The sequence below is a fragment of the Saccopteryx bilineata genome, chromosome 4 (genome assembly GCF_036850765.1).
Source record: "Saccopteryx bilineata isolate mSacBil1 chromosome 4, mSacBil1_pri_phased_curated, whole genome shotgun sequence".
NCBI lineage: Eukaryota > Metazoa > Chordata > Mammalia > Chiroptera > Emballonuridae > Saccopteryx > Saccopteryx bilineata.
This window is the reverse complement of record NC_089493.1, coordinates 148,827,872-148,854,132: the sequence shown is the minus strand read 5'-3', so window position 1 is coordinate 148,854,132 and position 26,261 is coordinate 148,827,872. Positions and strand designations below refer to the sequence as shown.

Here is a 26,261-nt window from a genome sequence, read left to right as displayed (position 1 = left end):
CCTCTCTGTCTCTCTCTTCCTCTCCTGCAGTGAGGCTCCATTGGAGCAAAGATGGCCAGGCGCTGGGGATGGCTCCTTGGCCTCTGCCCCAGGCGCTAGAGTGGCTCTGGTTGCAACAGAGCGATGCCCCAGAGGGGCAGAGCATCGCCCCCTGGTGGGCAGAGCTTCGCCCCCTGGTGGGCGTGCCGGATGGATCCCGGGTCAGGCGCATGCGGGAGTCTGTCTGACTGTCTCTCCCCGTTTCCAGCTTCAGAAAAATACAAAAAAAAAAAAAGTTTCTGTATTAGAAAAAAAGACAAAAGGTCAAAATATGAACACATGTTCCACATAAAAGTGGAGCCAAGAAGATATACTGTATACAGTTATTCCAGTATCCATTTGGCTAGGGACTGACACTGTTTAATTTACATTAGCTATTCCAAGACAAAAGTTCATGGCAGTGACATTGAGAGAATTTTTTTTTATTAAAAAAAAGAAAAAAGTTTCCATTTGTTTAAATACCTTTCAGTTAGTCCCAAAATGTATCATTTCAAAATGTTACCTAAATTAAAACATGACTCAGCTGCTTCATTTCAGTTACTATAGAAAGTTTATGTTTGTTAAATGACATTTGTTTTATTTAATAATTGTTAACATTTGGGATATCAAAGTACCAGACATTGAAAAAGGCCGCTTACAGATTTATAACGCTTATACCATGTAAGTGGAGGATTCAGGATTTGAGCCTGACAGTGTGAGTTCAGATGAGCCCATCTCCTTAACCATGCTACATCCCCTTCATTTTCAGTACTTCTGACCGCAGTGACATGATTGAAAAAGAACCACATATCAAAAAGTAAGCTACCTACTTTGCCTTCTTAAAAATTTGTAGTCTAGTCTAGCATTGATCTGTCCCTGTTACAGTTTGTTTTCTCTGCCTATTCCACTCAAATTAGCACTTTATATATTTTAGAAGTTCAATATAATATTTATTTTTTAAAATGAACATGTTATTTTTTTATTATGTACCCTCATTTGCAGAATATATTAGAATATACATTTCCAATGTGTCTCTATAAATTTTATACATGTACCGGTATATTGATTTATTATGTAGATGATAAAGTTCCCACAGTATAAATTTTGAAAGGAAAAGTAATTGTAAACAAGTTCTAATTTTTCCTACTTGGCAAAGGATTGCCTTATGCTCTGCCTTGGCATGCATGACCCCATTTTGGAGACCACAGCTCTAAACAATACACACCACAATTCAGTACTCTGTTCGTGTATAAGGTATAATGACCAACTTTGGTTCAATGATTTAAGCTTTTAGATTATAAAGGACCTGCACATAGGCAGGGTGTGTGTGTGTGTGTATGTGTGTGTGTTTTAATGGACATTCCTTAGGTTAAGTTGTTTGAATCAACAGAACTTTGGCAGAATAGAGGAAAATTCTATCTTTCTTTTTTTTTTTTTTTTTTTTTTTTTGTATTTTTCTGAAGTTGGAAACGGGGAGGCAGTCAGACATACTCCTGTATGTGCCCAACCAGGATCCACCCGGCACGCCCACCAGGGGGCGTCGCTCTGTTGCAACCAGAGCCATTCTAGCGCCTGAGGCAGAGGCCACAGAGCCACCCCCAGCGCCCGGGCCAACTTTGCTCCAATGGAGCCTTGGCTGCGGGAGGAGAAGAGAGAGACAGAGAGGAAGGAGAGGGGGAGGGGTGGAGAAGCAGATGGGCGCTACTCCTGTGTGCCCTGGCCGGGAATTGAACCCGGGACTCCTGCATGCCAGGCCGACACTGTAACACTGAGCCAACTGGCAGGGCCGAGGAAAATTCTATCTTCAAAAAGGAAATAAAGCCAAAACTACATTACCTGAAAGGTAAGATCCAGGCTTTTTCTTTTAAGCCTATATTCCTGTCTCTACGTTGAACTCCAACCTAGATTATAGAGTACCAATATTCTTGGTGCAAAATTTGGGGACAAAAGGAATCATATCATACTGTAGGTATTTAAGAATCACTAAATCATGAAAATGCCAATCAGAATTAGAAGAAAATCTAAGCTTAAAATAGTTTATAAGAAATGCAGTTTTATGGAGTATCTGAGGAGGAATGAGTATCTCTGGAGAGGATATCTGGTTAGGAGGGAGACTTTGCACTATCTCCTTTATTGTAACTTTTGAAAAAATGTTTATCATATTTATATTACCTATTACAATAATTGTAACTGTAAAGACACATGAAAGAAAGACAGTTCTTTTGAAAATATCCATTAGTTATTAACACACAATCTATAGAGGCGCATGGCATGGTTCTTAATTGATGTAGCCAAATACTGTTGCATAACATTCCCCTGGTCCTGAGTGCCCAGTCTTCTTTTCATAACTTGCTACTGAGACCCACTCTTTCTCAAAGGCTAGCTTACATTGCAGCCTACCAGAAATGTTTGTGAGTTCTCTGGTTGACATTAATGGTGTCAGTATGGCAGGATGAATATGCCCTACTGCAGAGGAGGCGCTCCAGATGGCTGGTGTCTGCATCCCAAGCAGGCCGGAATATGCAGGCTTCTGTTCTCCGCCTCTGAGGCTTTCCTTTGTGCGGTGCACTTGGCCCTTAGTAGGTGCTCAGATAAACTTTAACCTCAGCTGAATGTCTGATTAATAGTAAATGTCTGTACGTGTATATTTCTAAAGTGATTGAAACTCTCTTAGGTTTGTATGTTTTAAAAATAATCTAATAATCCTTTACATGAATGCATTTTAAAATGTTAACATGAAATATAATAGCCTTAGCTTATCTTCGGTTCATAGGTTTAGACTTCATTGTATTAAAAATGAGGCTGGTATACTGGCCTGATACTTGTTCACTCTGAAAAATGCAAAGAACATAGGTTCACAGGTTAGTCTTGCTGGGAAGGAGTTCACATTCTAGGCTAGGAGACATTCTGACCACATCAGTTAAGAACCATGCCATGTGCCTCTTTAGATTGTGTTAATGAGTGTTTAATTTTTACATAAGAATTGCCTTTCTCTGATATTCTGTGTTGCTGCTTCTGCTTATGTGAGCCTTCTGCCAAGTCCAGAACTTGTATTTTTTTGGAGTTTTTTAATTTAATTTATTGTGTACACATAGATTCTAGTGTCTCGCTGAATGCATCCCTCCTCCCCAGTAAACCCCTCAACATCTCCCTTATCCCCCTCCCAACAGCTCCCTCCCCCCTTCCCTTCAGGTTTAATTCCGTTCCTCAGTTCACATTTTTCATTGGATTCCTCAAATGAGTGAGGTCATATGATATTTGTCTTTCTCTGCCTGGCTTATTTCACTTAGCATAATAGTTTCCAGGCAAAAGGTAATGCCGCGGATATTTAAATACAGAACTTGTATGTTGCCCTGAGCCACCTTCTGCTACCTCGCCGGCAGGCTGCCTTCCTCCTTGATTTGCATGAATCCTGCCCACCCCTCAAGGCTCACTTGCTCTTTGGAGCCTTCCGGGTTTTCTCTGCCAGCAGGGACCTCCCCTTATCTTTAAGTTTCAGATTAACACCCTACCGCTTACCAGCCTGCTCTGCTTGCATGTTCTTCAGGCACCTACAAATACGTACTTTTCTCCTAAACTGAATGTGTTATCTTCTGCCTCAGTTATTCTTTCCTGTACACACTCATGTCATTTTTTTGACCCACTAATTTGATAAACAGAGCCCCTTTCCTCTGCCTTATACTTCTGAAACCAGGTAGTTTATGGAAAATAAACATTACTTTTAGTTGCTGAAGTTTTAAGAGTAGTGACAGTAACAATTAGAAACAATGGAAACTTAAAAAAAAATGACTTTACTTGGTATGAACTTCAGGTTCCTGGCTCTGCCATTTATAACATTTGGAACCTTGAGCAAGTTACTTCACCATCTGTGCCTCAATTCCCTCATCTATGAAATAAGAACAATGATAGTACCTGCTGTTGAGACCAGCTCGGCAAGGGTGTGCACCAAAGGAAGGCGCTGCAGGACTTAAGAAAAACACTCAAGACACAAAGATGAGTATGGGGACTCCCAACCTCAAGGACTGAGAGCCCAGATCTCTGCAGCCTCATCGTATTTATTGGTCTCTTTGTTCATCAAGCAAATTAGCAGAGCCTGGGTCAGATTAGCCTAGAGTAGATTCAGGTGCAGAGAAGGATGATCAATTTATACCTTTCAGGTATGTAGGGAAAAGGCTATGGGGATCAGCTGCTTCCTTTAAACAGTCTTATCAGTGCTTGCCTGGCAGCGTTCTGCCCCCACAGGACTTGGCGTTCCAAAGTCTGCACCAAACACTTGTCTCTGGACAACAGTCTGATTCCAGGCCATTTTCCTACAACCTCCCTCAGAAGGTTACTGTAAGAATTGAATGAATTAACACTGTCTGGCATACACTTACTATTATGAGTTTGTTAAGGAAGGAAGGAAGGAAGGGAGGAAGGGAGGGAGGGGGGAGGGGGGAGGGAAAAGAGACATAAGTTTTAGACGTTCTGTAAGAATGGGACAGTTTGGTTGGAAATATAGGAACAAGAGGTTGCTTTCAAGGCAGTGTTACTAATAGTAACTTTAAAACTTAGTGAAAAATATAAAAATAGTCTAGGTTTTAAGCTGTTTCAAACTTTAAAAAAATCCTTTAAATCTCAAACCTTCCTTTAATTACATTTAGTCTAACCTTTTTTAAAAAGTCACAAAAGCAGTGCGATAAAGCTTTGTATTTTCACATCAACTCACTACCTTGTGGATCAGTGTTTAACTGATAGAGTACATAAACTTGTGTATGCAAAATCTCCAAGTTTGTGATTTTGTTGAAGTTTTAACAAATCTTAAAACACCTTATTAAATGGTAGGAATATTGAAAATCGTCACTTTATTTAAATGAGGCAGATGTTTATAGTAAAAACATTAGTATGTGTGTCTGAAATAGAAATTAACTGGAAAAATTTAGTTGCATTAAATTGACAGCTTGTTGCTATTTCTTCATGTCATAATATTTATAAAAGTAAGTTCAAGGTAGGACACATTTATACCTAAGTTTTATGTTAGAATGTGATTTTATTCCAAAAATCCATAATTCTGTACTTGCTACACTACAAATTGCTAGCTTACTAGATTTTTAGAAGGAAAAAAGACAGTCCTTTTGGATTAAATGGTATACGGAGTTATTCACAGATCTTTGAGTTGTTATTTGACTGTCATTAACAACAGTTTACCAACTTAAGTTATAATAGAAATTTTGAGTCATAATAATTCCTTAAAGTAATTTCCTTATAATTTCTTTAAAAGAATCCAAAAGGATTTCAGTGTTTGAATTTTAACATTTATTTGTGTAAAGGATATTTTGTAAAAAATATTTTAGAAACAGCATTAAAAGGGTACAAAATTCCAATTAATGCAAGATAAATGAGTTCTGGAGACCTAATGTACAGTATGGAGACGATAGTTACCAGTACTGATTGTATACAAATATTGATCGACTTACAACCTATGCAACTTATGATCATTCAACTTTACGCCCATAGTCGCTAGCCACGACTGCTCCATGTCTGGCAGCGCAAGCGTTGCCCAGCTGGGCGTATGACAGTGCAGACCAGCTTCCGGCAGCACTACCATCTCCACGTGCACCATTTCAACTGTTATCCCAGACTCGGTACAGCAATTTGTGTTTTGTGTCTTGGATATTTTTCATCAAACCCCTCCCAAGATGTCTACCAAGAGGAAATTGTCTTTGCAAATATTAAACCAGTTGTACTGGTAATGCAGTGTTTTACTTAAACCTGACGAATGTAAAAATAAGAAACAAAATGGTGTAGAGATGATACAAATGGCATAAAATGAACAAAGAAAATTATGATATATAACAATAATGAAAGAAAATTATGATAAAATATGACAAAGATTTTTATAACATCATTTCACAATACTGTACATATAGCCTACTCAACTTACGAACAAATTGTGTTACGACCGGTCTGTCGGAACCAATCGTGATCATAAGTCGAGCACTAGCTGTACTTGAATTTCCTAAGATGATAGATCTTAAGTCACCCCCCCACACACACACACACACACACACAGTGGGAGTGATGTAGAGGTGACAAGTTACTTAACTTGATCATGATTAATCATTTCACAGTGTATGCATATAATAAAGCATCAAGTTGTACACCTTAAATATGTACAATTTTTATATGTCAAAGATGATCATTTAAATAATGTGAACTAATATGATTGGGCTGATGATAGCATTAGAGCAAAGTGAGAGATTTTTTATTTGCCAAAACCAAGTATAGAAGAACATTTTTTCTCTTTTAAAAATTTTGAGTATTTGCAGCATATAGGAAGGAACAGAGACTAAATAAAGAATACTCCCATAAGCCATCCTGGAGCTCATAGAAAATGTTAAGGTTTTAACACTTGAGGTCTTTTCAGAAAACTATCACAAGTGCAGCAGGAGTCCATTGTGCACCCTCTCACCATTCTCTTACACTTCTCTGCAGACACCACGACTATGATAAATGTGGTTTTCCTCTTTCATGTGCATGTTTTTGTGCTGTCACTACATAGTCATTTATCCTAAGATTAGAAATAGTGCTATTTTGCATATTTTCTAATGTGCCATTTACAAAAGTTTCATTTATGTAAGTTATCATCTTTCTACTTGTTTTTGAGAACAATGTTTGATGATGTCACATTAATTCATTTAACTCTAGTTCATTTAGTTTAAACTGCTCTGTGATATACCCTTGTATAAATGGACACTTTATTCATTCTTTGATAAATATTTTGGTTGTTTCCAATTTGTCATTATTACATTGCTGTAGTAAATGTGTCTGTGTGTTATACAAATGTGCTACTGTTTTGTTGGTGGTTTTCAAAGTGTGATCTGGGTACCCTTGGAGGACCATTCCCCTCTCACTCTAGACTAGTGGTAGTCAACCTGGTCCCTACTGCCCACTAGTGGGCATTCCAGCTTTCATGGTGGGCGGTAGCGGAGCAACCAAAGTATAAATAAAAAGATAGATTTAACTATAGTAAGTTGTTTTATAAAGATTTAAAAGATTTATTCTGCCAAACAGCGAAAATCCGACATAAAGTACTTGGTAAGTAATTATTATTATATGCTTTAACTCTGCTTTATAAATTTTATAAAGTTACTTTCCGTACTTTATAAATCACCATTACTGTGGAACCAGTGGGCAGTTAGAAAATTTTACTACTAACAGATACAAAAGTGGGCAGTAGGTATAAAAAGGTTGACTACCCCTGCACTAGACCATTTTTAGGGAGTCTATGGGGTGAAACCTTTAACGATAATAATAATGTTCTTTGCTTTTTTCCCCCTCTCATTCTTTCATAAGTATATAGTAGAATTCTCCAGAGGATACATGATACATGATATTGCAACAGATCTAAAGGCAGAAGCAGATAGAAGAATCCAACTGTTTTTTATTATACTAGATTTGCAAAAATGTAAAAATCATTTTTTTACTAAATTTTGGGGGGTTTTGGTAACAATAGTTAATGTGTTTAAAAATATTAGGATAACATAATTGTTTTGTTGCTTTTAAAGTAATATTTTAAAACATCGATTTTACTTTCTAATACAATAAATATTGATGGATATAATTCATATAAACAAAGAACTCTTAAGAGTGTAAATTTTGAGCCTGACCAGGTGGTGGCACAGTGGATAGAGCGTTGGACTGGGACACAGAGGACCCAAGTTTGAAACCCCGAGGCTGCGGGCTTGAGCACAGGCTTGTCCAGCTTGAGCATGGCCTCACCAGCTTGAGTGCCGGGGTCGCTGGCTTGAGCATAAGATCATAGACGTGACCCCATGGTCACTAGCTTGAGCACAAAGGTCGCTGGCTTGAGGCCCAAGGTCACTGGCTTGAGCAAGGAATCACTTGCTCTGCTATAGCCCCCCTGTCAAGGCACATAATGAGAAAGCCATCAGTAAACAACTAAGGTGCCACAACGAAGAATTGATGCTTCTCATCTCTCTCCCTTCCTGTCTGTCTATACCTATCTGTCCCTCTTTCTGACTCTGTCTCTGTCAAAAAAAAAAAAAAAAGTGTAAAATTTGAGACCAAAAAGATGGAAGACTGCTGCTCTAGAAAGTATAACTAAGCATGGGAAGGCTGGTTGTAGGTTATGCCCACCTCATACTGCCATACTTGTTCTGCAAAGTTGTTACTGCAGTCTACATTCTCTGCAACAGTGTCAGAGTTCCTGGTTCTCCACATTAAAGCTAACATTTGATATTGTCAGATTTTAACAAGCATTGCCAATAGAATGCTTGTTAGATGGAATCATATTGTTAATTGAATTTGTTTTTCCCTGATTACTAGTGATGCTTAGGATCTTTTTATGTTCATTGATCATATATGTAGTTTATCTTCTGTGAAAAAAAATTTTTTTCTTAGTCTTTGCCATTTTTCTATCTGCCTGATTGTAGCTTTTTTACTGATTTGTAGGAGAGTTTGTCTTCCTTTTCCCCTCCCCTCCCCTCCTTTCCCCTCCTCCCCTTTCCCCTCCTCCCCTTTCCCCTCCTCCCCTTTCCCCTCCTCCTTCCCTTCCTTCCTTCCAAACTACTGATCCTCTCAATAGCAAGAATGAATCTGACATTTATATGAAGATCAAAGACAGACAAAACTAAATTATGGTGGTAGAAATCCTAATAGTGGTTTCCTATGGGAATTGACTGTAAGGGGACTCATGGGACCTTTCCAGAGTGTTGGAAATGTTTTTTATTTTGATTGGAGTGTTGATTACATAAGAGTATATATACATTTGTCAAAACTTATGAAATTGTGCATTTCATTGTATGTCAGTTTTTCACCTTAATTGAAAACATGGATACTCTTGAAATCCCCTTCTCCATATTTTAATTGAAAAGTACCATTGCTTTCTACACTAGTTATCTTGTGAAATTTTCATTATTTTTGTTGAACACTAACATCTGGGTTACATTTTCATAATTATGGGACATAAATGGGATTGCTTTTTGCTACTTGTACAAAAAGCCAAAGGTTAGTCAAGCTCTACTGTTTCTAAGTCCATTTTATGTTTCCGGTCAGTACTGTATTTTATTTTACTTTATTGGTTTCACAAATTTTATACTTGTATAAATATCACTTATACTTGTTCACATAAGTATAAGTGATATTTATATATTATTGTTATATATGACCCGTTATATTAATTTTTCATTAGCACTATTCAGCATTTGTTGAACCTAATGTTTTATTTTTTGAGGGTTTTTTGTGTGACAGAAACAGAGGAAGGGATAGATAGGGACAGACAGACAGGAAGGGGGAGAGATGAGAAGCATCAGTTCTTCTTTGTGGCACCTTTGTTGTACATGGATTACTTTCTTATATGTGCCTTGACCTGAGGCTGCAGCAGAGCAAGTGACACCTCCTTGCCCAAGCCAGTGACCATAGGGTCATGTCTGTGATCCCATTCTCAAGCCAGCGACCCTGTGCTCAAGCTGGTGAGCCCACGAACTTGGGGTTTTGAACCTGGGTTCTCTGTGCCCCGTCCGACACTCTATCCACTGTGCCACTGCCTGGTCAGTCCTAATGTATGATATTTATATGAAGCAGCATTCTAGGCCCTGGGGATGCAGTAGTGAAGCGGACACACAAGAAAGGATTCTGCCCTCACAGAGGTTAGAGCCTAGTGTGGGAGGAAGGTAAAGGTAATACTCTAGATCCCTTTAGACAGCACTGACCACTGGGAAGATAATGAGATGGGATGCTGTGATTGAGAGGAACTGGAGGGGGTACTTTAAAGTGGTTGTTCAGAGAAAGGCTTCCTAAAGAGGGATGTTTAAGCTGAGACTTGGAATAGCAGGAACAGTTTCATTCTGTGTAGATATGGAGGGAGGAGTTTCTATAACTGTACTTTTATGATTAGGCCAACTATAATCTCATCCCCGATCATTTTCTCAGTGTTCTTAATTTCAAAACCCTTATATTTTTCTTAATTACCGTTTAATGGGTCTGTTTTGTTGTGACTTCATGGTTGTGAGACAATTTGAACTCTTAAGCTTTTGGCTTTTCTGCTCTTAGTAATTTAGTCTGCATTGTTCACTCTTAGAAAAAGAACATTTTGTCTCTGTAAATCTTCTTCCCTTTGCACATATTTGACCACAGAGATTTAGAAGAGACAGTATTGACATATGTAGAAGCAGAGAGTGAATTTCTGCGATTGTGACAACAGCCTTCCTACCTGTATCCCACTTCTCTTCGGAACTACTGTGTAAAAACTCTAGGAGTACCTGGGAGCCCTTCTCTGGCCACTGTTACTGCATCAACTTTGCAGTTTATATAGGCATTTTGGTCAAGTTCTCATGACTTAAACAGTGGAGAATCAAGTTCATAAGAAAAAATAACTGTGTTTTTTTTAATGTAATAGTTATATTTTATTGCCACAATATTTTAAGTTATCAGTTACATCTATATAGAGAGGTTCATGAATAGACAAAATGAAAATACGTATCTTTTTTGTGTTCCTTAAAGCTGGCACTTTCTAAAAGCTCAAGTGTCTGTATTTCATCTCACTCTGCCCTGCCTCTGGCCCTGCTTCATTCTGTCCAGGTGGGCTGGACACCTGATGGCATCTGTGTAAGCAGAAAGGAAGAAGATCCCGAAATGTTTGCTCAGAAGCACGTGGAGGACACGTGGCCAGTGATCTGTCTACTTAGGACCGAGACGAGGAAACTTTGGGGGCTCCCTCCAGCTGTGGATTGCTCCTGGTGCCCCTGAGCCCTTCAGAGACTCAGTGTGTCCGCAAACACTCATTTTCAACTAGAGTATGATAAAAGTGCTCAAAGCTCATAGTCTTTTACAAAAATATAGAAAATAAGTGGTCATTTTCTGTGTCAGGAATTAAACACATATCAGAAACTTTGAAAATCACGTTAAGTAGCAAAATATTTTAGGTTTTGTTGTTTTTTTGATTTTCTGCTATTGATCTTTCTAAAGAGTTCATTGTTCCTTGGTTCAAGGGTAAACGTTATTTCACTTTTAATTTTTGAAGTATGGGCATAAGAGAAATTAATTTATTCTGTGCTTTGTATTTACCCTGTTAAAAATAACTAATTAACATGGTTTCAATTTACCTAATTTCTAGTATCTTTCATTTAGACAGTTAACAGATTCAGAAAGTGTTTATTACTGGAAAAGGAGACTAATTGGAGGGTAGGGAGCTCATTATTCCACTGACTCCAAGATTATTGTATGCATCTCACTTCAGGGTACATGACCATTTTTCTGCATAAGGTCCAGTTAACTCATGTAGCTTCAGTATAGATAGGGTGTATTTGTGTTTGTGTATAGTGGTCACAGATCGCGACTCTGGGCTGTTTCATTTTTAACTTGGAACTTCTCTCCCAGCATTTGCTCCAGGATGCAAGCTATATATATGTGCCCACTATCACCCTGGCTTTCCTTCTTGAAGACCAAACTCCCAGGATCATGCTTCCCGCTGACTGCTTTTGTTTTTATAGAACTGAAGGTTTTTAGCCTTCCATGGAATTTCTTTTTACCTATTTTTTTTGGTTGGGTAGCTACTTGCGTGGTGTAAAGCTTTGCAGTCACTGCTTTGAAAGTACACCTGGCCTTGGCAGGCTCCTCAGGGGCAGGGATGCGTTGGGACGGGGAGCCCCTCCGGTCACAGCCCCGAGCTTGTTGAGCCTTGCCCACCGGGCACTGTGTAGGCGCTGGGACAAAGCAGTAGGAGGATAAGCAAGTCCTGCAGGCACCAGTGGGGTCAAAGTGTGGGAGGGTTTCGGAATAGAGAGGCTCATTCTACTAACCTCAAGCCTCAGAAGGTTTCTCTTGTGAGGATACTTCAGGATTAAAGAGGACTTGTGGCAGTTACACGTCTGGGTCTCCTGAGGGCAGAGGAATGAAGACCATCATCTAGTGCAGGGATGGTCAACCTTTTTATACCTACTGCTCACTTCTGTATCTCTGTTAGTAACATTTTCTAACTGCCCACCGGTTCCACAGTAATGGTGATTTATAAAGTAGGGAAGTAACTTTACTTTATAAAATTTATAAAGCAGATTTACAGCAAGTTAAAGCATATAATAATAATTACTTACCAAGTACTTTATGTCGGATTTTCACTAAGTTTGGCAGAATAAATCTTTATAAAACAACTTACTATAGTTAAATCTATCTCTTTATTTATACTTTGGTTGCTCCGCTACCGCCCACCATGAAAGCTGGAATGCCCACTAGTGGGCGGTAGGGACCAGGTTGACCAGCACTGCTCTAGTGGAACATGGGTTGGGATCTGAGGAATCCCCGGTTAGACGAGTGTGAAAGTATTCACAGGAACACGGGACTCTCAGTGTTCCACTGGAGTGGCATTCTGAAGAAAGTCAAAGTGATACAAATATTTCTGCGTTTTTCTTTAAGGGTTCACTAAGATCTTAGCTTATATTTACCAGTTTAGTATATTAAGTCATATTTCATATTTCTCCAGACCATAATATACTTTCTATTTTTTTCCTTCTATGTTTTCTTGGTCTCTAGTATTGCTTTTTGTTTTTTGGTGTGGATGTATGTAAATATATTCATACAATATTTATAGATAGGAAGATTAAGGTGGAAATCAAGAGTCCAAGAAAACTTCATTTGACTTGTCACATTTTAAAACATCATCTGTTAACTTTTTTGTAAATGTGACTGCTGTTCACTTTGTGTATGTTAAAAATAATAAAATTTAAATTGGTAACAGTGTGAGCTCCATCTCTTATATTTGAATTGAAATTTATAGTTTACAGGCACTTTCAAAGATGTTTATATTTTTTTCTTCATAAGCCTCCCTGCCTCCCCCAAAAGAAGGAAGGTAGGTCTTTTTTTTAATATTTTATAAATTGAGAATTTAAGTCAAAGTTACCTGATTCATCCAAGATTTCACAGAAGGTAGCCAGGCCATTAGTGGGTGGAGCCTGAGCCTCTTGATCCCAGTGGTGCCCTGCCCTGGGTCTCAGCCCCCATCAGCAAGGGTGAGGAATGTGGGAGCCCCTGCCCCCTTCCTGCTGCCCCCTTCCCTGCGCTGAGTGTCCTGAGGGAGAGAGAGCATCAGGCGGACCTTGCCCAAACATTGCTTTATTTCTAGCAAGGCTACCACCCATGGTAGCTAGACTAAAAAATCTAGAAAAATTGTGAAAGTGACTACTAGCTTGCCAAAAGTTTGTGTAGGAAATGTGTGTGTTTCATCCCTGCAAGTGGATATGGAGGAATATGGATATGAGGGATTGGATTTTTGGGAATTCAAAATCCAGTGTTTACCTTGGCTACTGTATATCATCTGCCTGGGGCAACCATCTTTTCAGCTATCTGATCCTGTGCCCCATTAACAATTGGGAAATGGAAATCATACTCATATAACCTATCTATCTGCAGTTTAAAAATGGATGTAATTTCTAGAAAAGGAAAGTAATTTATAGTAAGTAAAAGGTATTCTGGTAGGTGTGTGCATCAAGACACAAGAAGACAATGTAGTTAGATTTTCCCACTTCCATGGGAAACAACTGAGAGTATGAATTGGCATTATAGCCGTGACACGACTTCTTGAAATGATGAACATCTTTTGGTAAAATTCCAAAGAAAACAAAATACAATCGTCCACTCCAAATTTCTTAATTTATGTTATGTTGTGGGAAATTTGATGTGTATTAAAACTGTATAAAATAATCATGTTTATATATCATAGAACAGTGTTCATATCTAGGGTCAGATGTTTCTAAACTGAATTTTGCCAATGTGACTGTCCAGTGGGATATTTGAAAGCAGAATGGGACAAAACTTGTGGGATTCAGAACAGTTCTTTGTTGTATAGTGTCGAGAGCCACTGCATCTGAATGCGTCCGGCCTATGTGCAGCTGAGAGCAGAGGAAGGGCCCTGCTCGGCCTTGAGGTACCTAGCAGGGCAGGTCACTAAAACAACTGGAAAGCTGTTTGTGGTATTGACGCCAAAAGCAGGTCCAGCGGTGACACAATGAATAGAGCATCAGACTAGGATAACAAAGGACCCATGTTCGAAGCCCCAAGAGATTGCCAGCCTGAAAACAGGATTGGAATCATTGTGTCTCCATCAGAGCACACTGTCCCACCTGGCCCAGACTTTATGTCTCTGTGTTTTCCTTCATCCTCCATCACCCCCACTCAGGTCTCTACTTCCCCACGCTGGTCGCGGCAGTATAGGACTGTCCTCTTTGTTGTCCTCCAAATGCCAATGGTGTCTTCTAAATTATAGTAACAAAGAAAAATTTGTCCTAATCCAGAGTACAGTTTTGAGATGACAGTGCCACTTGTGTTGAAAATCTCTGCCTTAAGCACTTCAGAGAGACACAGAAACCCCAAGAGAACAAAGATTTCCCAACATTTCAGACCAGAAGCTCATGGTGCTGTGGTGGCATTGCCCAGAGAGACTAGAGGACTAGAGAGGCAGGAGGAGAAAGTCTGCTCTGTTTTCCCCTCAAGGCTGAGAGATGTTTTTTGCCTTCATGTTGCCTTTATATCAGCCTGCACTGCCCTATCCTGCATTCCTGTTGTTAAAGTTTGTTGTATCCCCTCCATTTCCTGTCCTTGTAGCTTTCTGGGAGGCTTCTGTAGACTAGGTTAAGAAGTAAATGTGAAAAATGGGTTTGAAAGTATTCAAGAAAACTGATGAAAGTGTAAGTATACATACATAGCCTACACTTTACCCAGTGAAAGGCTTTTATGTAAGTAGTTTGTGACTTTGCAAATATATAGCTAAATTATTTGGGTATATAAGTTATAAGAATTTTATCTTTCTTGATTAATTGGAGGGGGTAATTTTGCTGTAAACTCCAGTATTTTTATAATTGGGTTTGTGAATTACTTTTTTTTTTTTTTTTTTTTTGACAGAGAGAGGGACAGATAGGGACAGACAGACAGGAAGGGAAAGAGATGAGAAGCATCAATTCTTCGTGCGGCTCCTTAGTTGTTCATTCATTGCTTTCTCATATGTGCCTTGACCAGGAGGCTACAGCAGAGCAAGTGACCTCTTGCTCAAGCCAGCGACCTTGGGCTCAATCCAGCAACCATGGGGTCATGTCTATGATTATACGCTCAAAGCAGCGACCCCCGCACTCAAACTGGTGAGCTGATGCTGAAGCCAGATGAGTCTGTGCTCAAGCCAGCGACCTCGGGGTGTCAAACCTGGGTCCTCCACGTCCCAATACAATGCTTTATCCACACTGCTACACTGCCTGCTCAGGCAGATTTGTGAATTATTTAAAAAGTTAATCTTTAATAACAATGGGTATCAATATGGAAGTAAGTACTTGGCTATTATTGTTATTTCAGGAATCAGTGTTTTTGCTTTCTGTTCTTTATGGGGCAGCATTTGCACCTAAGTTCATATTCTCCAGTTCTGTCATAGGGTGGCTGTGTGATCCAAAGCAAATTAATATCTAAACCTTACTATAAATTGCCCTCATTGGTAATATGGTGATGCAGGATTGCAGGGACTAACGTAAAACATCTGACAGTTTTCTCCTAATACTTGTTCCTGTGCATCCATATTTTTCATGCACTATGACCATAGTGCTGATTAAAATTGCCTTTTTTACTTGACCTACTTTCATAATATAAACAACTTTATAATTACTGTTTTAAAAATATTGAAGTATTAAAAAGTATTACAAAAAATCCATGACATTCTGCCACTAAATATACTGTGTAGTACATGATATTCTTTATATAAATAATATGGACAGTAAACTTACCTGCTTCTCTCAAGAAATAATTTTTTTTTTTTTTCTGAAGCTGGAAACAGGGAGACAGTCAGACAGACTCCCGCATGCGCCCTACCGGGATCCACCCAGCACGCCCACCAAGGGGTGATGCTCTGCCCATCCGGGGCGTTGCTCTGTCATGACCAGAGCCACTCTAGCGCCTGGGGTAGAGGCCAAGGAGCCATCCCCAGCGCCCAGGCCATCTTTTGCTCCAATGGAGCCTCGGCTGCGGGAGGGGAAGAGAGAGACAGAGAGGAAGGAGAGGGGGAGGGGTGGAGAAGCAGATGGGCGCTTCTCCTGTGTGCCCTGGCCTGGAATCGAACCTGGGACTTGCGTACGCCAGGCCAACGCTCTACCACTGAGCCAACCGGCTAGGGCCAAGAAATAAAAATTTTAAAAACCTCACTTCTCGAGGTTTGACCTGTGGTGGCACAGTGGATAAAATGTTGACCTGGAATGCTGAGATCACCAGTTAGAAACCCTGGGCTTGCCTGGTCAAGTCACGTATGGGAGTTGATGCTTCCTGCTCCTCCGTCCCCCTTCTCTCTCTCTCTCTCTCTCTCTCTCTCTCTCTCTCTCTCCCCTCCTCCCCTCCCCTCCCCTCCTCTCCTCTCTCTCCCATATTTCCCCTCTCTTTCCACTCTCTTCTCTTCCACTGCCCTCTTGCTCTAAATTGAATAAAGTCTTAAAAAAAACATAAAACCTCACTTCTCGAGATAACTAAAATCAGAACGAAGAAGAAACAGCAGAGCTGAGTTGAGTCTGGGGAGTGATAGGCTTACTAGTTGAGTGGTACACTCCCACAACCAGCCTGAAATTGTATTGCAGCCTTTGTATGTCATGGACCTATGGGTTACAGAAAAATTGTCAAAACCACATATCTTAAATCTGAGAATATCAGGGATATATTGTCCTTCACTTAATGATTCTAGTATACATGAACATTTAAAATTGTGTTTCCTAAATGTTTTTCATTATAAAAATTATGCTCCTTAATAGTTATATTACACACATTGCCTTTTCTTTCTCTAGTAATATTTCTTTAGGATAGATCTCAAAAAGTAGAATTATTCTATTGAAGGACACAAACCTTTTTTGGCACTTGATGTAATTGCCAAATTATGAAAATATTCTATAGATTTACACTGTCTTCAGTTAAGTAGGTTCAGCTGTCTATAACTAAGGATTTTTATTTAAAGTGTTTTGGAGGAACTAATTTAACAGGTGAAATATTTTAATTTGTATTTCTTTGGCTAGTAAGTTTAAACATTTCATTTTCATATACTTATAGTGTTTATTTATTCACTTACTGTTCTCATATTTAACTTACGGGATCACTTAACAATTTAGGTTCTTTTCAGGGCTTTAGCTGTATTAGATTTTATCTAATCATATTATTCTACTTCTTTTTCCTTTTAGCTCCAGTAATAAACCGATTCACAAGACGTGCCTCAGGTAAGCCTGACTATATTATGGATTTTGCTTACTAATGATGACATTTTTTAAATGATGTAGTGTTGGAGAAGATGGTATGAAGAGAATAATTGCTATAGAGCAGCAGTTTTCAAACTGTGTGCCGCAAGAATTTTTAAAACACACAACACCTTTTTTCAGGGGCACAGACCTTTCTTTACTTAGATTGTTAAATAAAAAATTGACAACAGCCAGTACAATAGCTGTCCAGTGTGAATGAATCAAAATTATACCTATTTTTTCATATCAGATCGACAAAAAATATATTTTTGGTGTGCTGCAGAATTTTAGTAATTAGTTTATGTTTGCCATGAGATCAGAAAGGTTAATAATAGCTACTATAGAGTAATAATTTATTTGTCATTTTCCCAGAAAAACATTCCTTCTGATATATAAGCAAGAACTAGGAAATAATTGGAAATATTCTCTGATTGTATAAACTTAAAATCACACTGTGCACTGAGTCTAATGTATGATACCTTTTTAAATGGAGACTCTTAGCCCAATTTGTTTATTCCAGTTCTTGACTAGTTATTATCTGCGTGGTTATCTGCCTGACAAGCCACAGTTCAGAAGCAGTGATTTAGAAGATTGGGTAGAGCATTGTTTTTCAACCACTGGTCTATGTACTGGTCCGCTGGTCTGCGAAAGAGTTAACCACCCTAATGTATGAAGAGTATATAGACCAAGAGATCTTAGTTGAATTCGCTTATGCTCAAGGTGATTTCTGCTTTAGTGGTTCCCAAAAAAAATTTCCTATTTTTACTGGTCCCCAAGTGTAGAAACGTTGAAAACCACTGGGGTAAAGTACACTCTAGAGACAGTAATGGAAGAGGTAAGGGTTAGGAAAACTTAAAATGCAGATACCATAAAATCTTATCTTCATGGGACCAGTTAGAATCAGAGCAAATTGCGCTCCATGTGTTAGTACCGCTATGATCATTGCTGTAGTAAAGATACCTCAGTAACCTAACGCATATTCACAGTGATAAATCTTAGCATTAGCAAGTGCTTCAGTTAGGTTTACTACTTACATTGCTAGAGAAATACAGATCATAGTTGAGACATTTCTATCCAAAATGGTTTAAGTAAGATGAGTTTGGGTATTGGAATAGATAAACTGTTTTTGTTTTTTGTTTGTTTGTTTGTTTTTTATATTTTTCTGAAGCTGGAAACGGGGAGAGACAGACAGACTCCCACATGCGCCTGACTGGGATCCACCCTGCACGCCCACCAGGGGGCAACGCTCTGCCCACCAGGGGGCGATGCTCTGCCCATCCGAGGCGTCGCTCTGTTACGACCAGAGCCACTCTAGCGCCTGGGGCAGAGGCCAAGGAGCCATCCCCAGCGCCTGGGGCAGAGGCCAAGGAGCCATCCCCAGCGCCTGGGTCATCTTTGCTCCAATGGAGCCTCAGCTGCAGGAGGGGAAGAGAGAGACAGAGAGGAAGGAGAGGGGGAGGGGTGGAGAAGCAAATGGGCGCTTCTCCTGTGTGCCCTGGCCTGGAATCAAACCCGGGACTTCTGCATGCCAGGCCAACGCTCTACCACTGAGCCAACCGGCCAGGGCCTAGATAAACTGTTTTTTGAAGAATGCATCTCTGTGGAATACCTTCTTCTCTGAAGATAGGGAACAAATGAAATCTTGCTATATTTGGTTTCAGAAAATTATTTTAAATAAAATGATATTTTCATTGAAAAACACATGGTAGCCTGACCAGGCGGTAGAGCAGTGGATAGAGTGTCGGACTGGGATGCAGAGGACCCAGGTTCGAGACCCTGAGGTTGCTAGCTGGAGTGCGGGCTCATTTGGCTTGAGCAAAAATCCCACCAGCTTGAACCCAAGGTCACTCGCTCCAGTAGGGGGTTACTCAGTCTGCTGAAGGCCCATGGTTAAGGCACATATGAGAAAGCAATCAATGAACAACTAAGATGTTGCAACGCACAGTGAAAAAAAAAAAAAAAGAAAAACACATGGTAAATATTTCAAACAGATCATCTTTGACATTTATATAATACAAATGAGTAATATATTTCATGAAATTGCCTGATTTGCATCTGTGCTGTATTACCAAAGGTGTTTTAAGATAGTGTTTTATTTTTGTCAGCAGTTACTGAAACAATTTACCCTTATTATGTAGTGACCAGGTCTATAAGGGAAAGACAGGAACTAGGAAAATGTGCTATATTGGGATGGTATCTATTCTGCCCTCCTGAGTTTTTTGTAATCTCAAGGCATATTTTATTGTAAATGTTGAAAGCAAAGAGTAGATTGTAATAACTTATGTGCAATGAAAGATTATGTTTGTCATCAAACTTTATCCTAAAATAGAGAAGTTTTTATGAGTAGTCGTGGAAACGAAGGAGGAACAGTAATAATCAGTAGTGTGCTGTGTTATTTTTGTGATTTAAAACTTTTTCCATATAAACATAGTTAAGAGCCTCTTTTTTTAATTAAATTTAATGCAGTGACATTGATAAATCAGGGTACATATGTTGAGAGAAAACATCTTCAGATTATTTTGACATTTGATTGTGCTGTATACCCCTCCCCCAAAGTCAAATTGTCTCCTGTCACCTTCTATCTGGTTTTCTTTGTGCCCCTCCCCTCCCCCATCTCCTCACTCCTTCCTCACCCCATCCCCTCTCCCAACATCCCCCCACCCCCGTTGCCATCACATTCTTGTTCATGTCTCTGAGTCTCATTTTTATATCCCATCTATGTATGGATTCATATAGTTCTTAGTTTTTTCTGATTTACTTATTTCACTACGTATAATGTTATCAAGGTCCATCCATGTTATTGTAAATGATCCGATGTCATCATTTCTTATGGCTGAGTAGTATTCCATAGTATATATATACCAAAGCTTTCTAATCCACTCGTCCTCTGACGGACACTTGGGCTGTTTCCAGATCTTCGTTATTGTGAACAATGCTGCCATAAACATTGGGGTGCATTTCTCCTTTTGGAGCCGTTCTATGGTGTTCCTGGGGTATATTCCTGAAAGTGGGATAGTTGGGTCAAAAGGCAGTTCGATTTTCAGTTTTTTGAGGAATCTCCATACTGTTTTCCACAGTGCCTGCACCAGTCTACATTCCCACCACCAGTGAAGGAGGGTTCCCTTTTCTCCACATCCTCGCCAGCACTTATTCTGTGTTGTTTTGTTGATGAGCACCATTCTGGCTGGTGTGAGGAGATATCTCATTGACGTTTTAATTTGAATTTCTCTAATGATTAGTGATGTTGAGCATTTTTTCATATACCTATTGGCCATCTGTATGTCCTCTTTGGAGAAGTGTCTATTCACTTCTTTTTCCCTTTTTTTTTTTTTTTTTGTATTTTTCCAAAGCCAGAAACGGAGGCAGTCAGACAGACTTCGCATACACCCGACCAGGATCCACCCGGCATACCCACCAGGGGGCGATGCTCTGCCCATCCGGGGCATCGCTCTGTTGCGACCAGAGCCACTATAGCGCCTGGGGCAGAGGCCACAGAGCCATCCTCAGCGCCCAGGCAAACATTGCTCCAATGGAGCCTCGGCTGCAGGAGGGGAAGAGACAGACAGAGAGGAAGGAGAGGGGGAGGGGTGGAGAAGCAGATGGGCACCTCTCCTGTGTGCCCTGGCCGGGAATCGAACCCAGGACTCCTGCACGCCAGGCTGATGCTCTACCACTGAGCCAACCAGCTAGGGTCCTTTTTCCCATTTTTTGATTGGATTGTTTGTCTTCCTGGTGTTGAGATTTACAAGTTCTTTATAAATTTTGGTTATTAACCCCTTATCAGATGTATTGTGAAATATGTTCTCCCACTGTGTAGTTTGTCTTTTTATTCTGTTCTTATTGTCTTTAGCTGTGCAGAAGCTTTTTAGTTTGATATAGTCCCATTTGTTTATCCTGTCTTTTATTTCACTTCCCCGTGGAGATAAATCAGCAAATATATTGCTCTGAGAGATATCGGAGAGCTTACTGCCTATGTTTTCTTCTAAGATGCTTATGGTTTCACGGCCTACATTTAAGTCTTTTATCCATTTTGAGTTTATTTTTGTGAGTGGTGTAAGCTGGTGATCTAGTTTCATTTTTTTGCGGGTAGCTGTCCAATTTTCCCAACACCATTTATTAGAGAGGCTGTCTTTACTCCATTGTATTTCTTTACCTCCTTTGTCAAATATCAGTTGTCCATAGAGCTGTGGGTTTATTTCTGGGTTCTCTGTTCTGTTCCATTGATCTATGTGCCTGTTCTTATGCCATTACCAGGCTGTTTTAAGTACAATGACCTTGTAGTATAACTTGATATCAGGAACTGTGATACCTCCCACTTTATTTTTCTTTTTTAATATTGCTGAGGCTATTCGTGTTCTTTTTTGGTTCCATATAAATTTTTGGAATATGTGATCTATATCTTTGAAGTATGTCATTGGTATTTTAATTGGTATTGCATTGAATTTATAGATTGCTTTGGTTAATATAGACATTTTAATGATGTTTATTCTTCCTAACCATGAGCACGGTATATTCTTCCACTTATTTGTATCTTCCTTGATTTCTTTTATCAATGCTTTGTAATTTTCCAAGTGCAAGTCTTTAGTCTTCTTGGTTAAGTTTACTCCTAGGTACTTTATTTTTTTGGTTGTAATAGTGAAGGGGATTGTTTCCTTAATTTCTCTTTCTCACTGTTCATTGTTGGCGTATAAAAATGCCTCTGATTTCTGAGTATTGATTTTATATCCTGCCACTTTGCTGAATTCATTTATCAGTTCCAGTAGTTTTTTGACTGAGACTTTAGAGTTTTCTATATACAATATCATATCGTCTGCAAATAATGATAGTTTTACTTCTTCTTTTCCAACTTGAATGTCTTTTATTTCTTCTTCTTGTCTGATTGCTGTGGCTAGGACTTCCATGACTTTGTTAAATAAGAGTGGTGAGAGGGGGCACCCCTGCCTTGTTCCTGATCTTAAGGGGATTGCTTTTCATTTTTGCCCATTGAGTATGATGTTGGCTGTGGGTTTGTCATACATGGCTTTTATCATGTTGAGGTATGTTCCCTGTATTCCCACTTTTTGAGAGTTTTAATCATGAATGGTTGCCTGATTTTCTCAAATGCTTTTTCTACATCTGTTGAAATTATCATGGTTTTTCTGCTTTTTGTTTATGTGATGAATCACATTGATTGATTTACGAATATTATACCAACCTTACCTCCCCAGAATAAATCCCACTTGATCATGGTATATGATTTTTTCCATATATTGTTGGATCTGGTTTGCTAATATTTTGTTGAGGATTTTAGCATCTACATTCAGAGATATTGGCCTATAATTTTCTTTCTTTGTGTTGTCTTTGCCTGGTTTTGGAATCAGAATTATGCTTGCCTCATAAAAGGAGCTTGGAAGTCTTCCTTCCTCTTGAATTTTTTGAAATAGTTTGAGAAGGATAGGAGTTATTTCTTCTTTGAATATTTGGTAGAATTCAGTTGTGAAGCCATCAGGCCCCAGACTTTTCTTTGTTGGGAGTTTTTTGATAACTGTTTCTATCTCATTTGGTGTAATCAGTCCGTTTAGGTTTTCTGATTCTTCCAGATTGATTTTTGGAAGATTGTATGTTTCAAGGAATTTGTCCATTTCATCTAGGTTATCTAGTTTTTTGGCATACAGTTCTTCATAGTATTTTCTTACAATATTTTGTATTGCTGTTGTGTCAGTTGTTATTTCTCCACTCTCATTTCTAATTTTATTTATTTGAGTCCTCTCTCTCTTTGTCTCGATGATTCTAGTTAAAAGTTCATCAATCTTGTTTACCTTTTCAAAGAACCAGCTCCTAGTTTCATTGATCCTCTGTATTGTTTCTTTAGCCTCTATGTCATTTATTTCTGCTCTGATCTTTATTATTTCCTTCCTTCTACTACATTTGGGCTTTACTTGCTGTTCTTTTTCTAGTTCTTTTAGATGCAGGGTTAAGTTGTTTATTTGAGCTTTTTCTAGCTTCTTAAAGTGTGCCTGTAGTGCTATGAACTTCCTTCTCAGTACTACTTTTGCTGTGTCCCATAAATTTTGAGTTGTTGCATGCTCATTGTCATTCATTTCTAAGAATTTTTTTATTTCTTCTTTGATCTCATTCTTAATCCATTTGTTATTTAACAACCTGCTATTTAGTTTCTATGTGTTTGAGAATTTTTGAGCTTTTCTGTTTTGGTTCATTTCTAGTTTCATGCCGTTGTGATCGGAGAAAGTGCTTGATATGATTTCAATCTTTTTAAATTTGTTGAGACCACTTTTGTGCCCTAACATGCGGTCTATCCTAGAGAATATACCATGAGCACTTGAAAAGAATGTATATTCTGCTGCTTTACGGTGAAAGGTTCTGAAGATATCTTTTAAATCGAGTTGATCTAGTGTGTCCAATAAGTCTGCTGTTTCTTTGTAAATTTTCTTTCTTGAGGATCTATCTAGTGATGTTAGTGGGGTATTGAAATCCCCTACTATTATAGTATTGCTGAGGATCTCGCCCTTTAAATCCATCAAAGTTTCCTTTATATATTTAGGTACTCCTATATTAGGTGCATAGATATTTATTTTATTTTATTTTTTAATAATTTTATTTTTTTAATGGGGCGACATCAATAAATCAGGATACATATATTCAAAGATAACAAGTCCAGGTTATCTTGTCATTCAGTTATGTTGCATACCCATCACCCAAAGTCAGATTGTCCTATGTCAATCTGACGTCTATCTAGTTTTCTTTGTGCCCCTCCCCCTCCCCCTTTCCCGCTCTCTTTCCCCCCTCCGCCCCGTAACCACCACACTCTTATCAATGTCTCTTAGTTTCACTTTTATGTCCCACCTACATATGGAATAATGCAGTTCCTGTTTTTTTCCGATTTACTTATTTCGCTTCGTATCATGTTATCAAGATCCCACCATTTTACTCTAAATGATCCGATGTCATCATTTCTTATGGCTACTGAGTAGTATTCCATAGTGTATATGTTCCACATCTTCTTTATCCAGTCATCTATTGAAGGGCTTTTTGGTTGTTTCCATGTCCTGGCCACTGTGAACAATGCTGCAATGAACATGGGGCTGCATGTGTCTTTACGTATCAATGTTTCTGAGTTTTGGGGGTATATACCCAGTAGAGGGACTGCTGGGTCATAAGGTAGTTCTATTTTCAGTTCTCTGAGGAACCACCATACTTTCTTCCATAATGGTTGTACTACTTTACATTCCCACCAACAGTGTATGAGGGTTCCTTTTTCTCCACAGCCTCTCCAGCATTTGCTATTACCTGTCTTGTTGATAATAGCTAATCTAACAGGTGTGAGGTGGTATCTCATTGCAGTTTTGATTTGCATTTCTCTAATAACTAAAGAAGATGAGCATCTTTTCATATATCTGTTGGCCATTTGTACTTCCTCCTGGGAGAAGTGTCTGTTCATGTCCTCTTCCCATTTTTTTATTGCATTGTTTGTTTGTTTGTTGCTGAGTTTTAGGAGTTCTTTGTATATTTTGGATATTAGGCCCTTATCTGAGCTGTTGTTTGAAAATATCATTTTCCATTTAGTTGGCTGTCTGTTTATTTTGTTGTCAGTTTCTCTTGCTGAGCAAAAACTTCTTAGTCTGATGTAGTCCCATTCATTAATTTTTGCCTTCACTTCTCTTGCCATTGGAGTCAAATTCATAAAATGCTTTTTAAAACCCAGGTCCATGAGTTGAGTACCTATGTCTTCTTCTATGTACTTAATTGTTTCAGGTCTTATGTTTAGATCTTTGATCCATTTTGAGTTAATTTTAGTACAGGGGGACAAAATGTAGTCCAGTTTCATTCTTTTGCATGTGGCTTTCCAGTTTTCCCAGCACCATTTGTTGAAGAGGCTTTCTTTTCTCCATTGTGTGTTGTTGGCCCCTTTATCAAAAATTATTTGACTATACATATGTGGTTTTATTTCTGGACTTTCTATTCTGTTCCATTGGTCTGAGTGTCTATTTTTCTGCCAATACCATGCTGTTTTGATCGTCGAGACCCTATAATATAGTTTGAAGTCAGGTATTGTAATGCCCCCAGCTTCATTCTTTTTCTTTAGGATTGCTTTGGCTATTCGGGGTTTTTTATAGTTCCATATAAATCTGATGATTTTTTGCTCTATTTCTTTAAAAAATTTCATTGGAATTTTGATGGGCATTGCATTACATTTGTATATTGCTTTGGTTAATATAGCCATCTTGATTATATTTATTCTTCCTAACCAAGAACAAGGAATATTCTTCCATCTCATTATATCTTTCTCGATTTCTCTTAACAATGGTTTATAGTTTTCATTATATAAGTCCTTTACATTCTTTGTTATGTTTATTCCTAAGTATTTTATTTTTTTTGTTGCAATTGTGAAGGGGATTATTCTTTTGAGTTCGTTCTCAATTGTTTTATAGTTGGCATATAGAAAGGTTATTGACTTCTGTATGTTAATTTTGTATCCTGCGACCTTACTGTATTGGCTTATTGTTTCTAGTAGTCTTTTTGTGAATTCTTTGGGGTTTTCGATGTATAGGATCATATCATCTGCAAAAAGTGATACCTTTACTTCTTCTTTTCCGATATGGATGCCTTTTATTTCTTTGTCTTGTCTGATTGCTCTGTCTAGAACCTCTAGTACCACATTAAATAAGAGTGGAGAGAGTGGACAACCCTGTCTTGTTCCTGATTTAAGGGGGAAAGCCTTCAGTTTAGTGCCATTTAATATAATGTTAGCTGATGGTTTATCATATATGGCCTTTATCATGTTGAGATATTTTCCTTCTATACCCATTTTGTTGAGAGTCTTAAACATAAAATTGTGTTGTATTTCATCAAAAGCCTTTTCTGCATCTATTGATAAGATCATGTGGTTTTTGTTCTTTGTTTTGTTGATATGGTGTATTACGTTAACCGTTTTACGTATGTTGAACCATCCTTGAGATTCTGGGGTGAATCCCAGTTGATCATGATGTATTATTTTTTTAATATGTT

At 38.7% G+C, this 26,261-nt stretch overlaps 1 protein-coding gene across 1 annotated transcript in view; it reads left to right on the top strand.

Annotated features, from left to right (window-relative positions):
* PRKAR2B (protein kinase cAMP-dependent type II regulatory subunit beta) overlaps nt 1–26,261 on the top strand; it is a 151,587-nt gene that overhangs the window by 12,787 nt on the left and 112,539 nt on the right. The window contains exon 2 of the mRNA XM_066272215.1: nt 17,202–17,237. Within this exon, the coding sequence (XP_066128312.1) occupies nt 17,202–17,237 (36 nt within the window). The remainder of the gene's footprint in view (nt 1–17,201; nt 17,238–26,261) is intronic.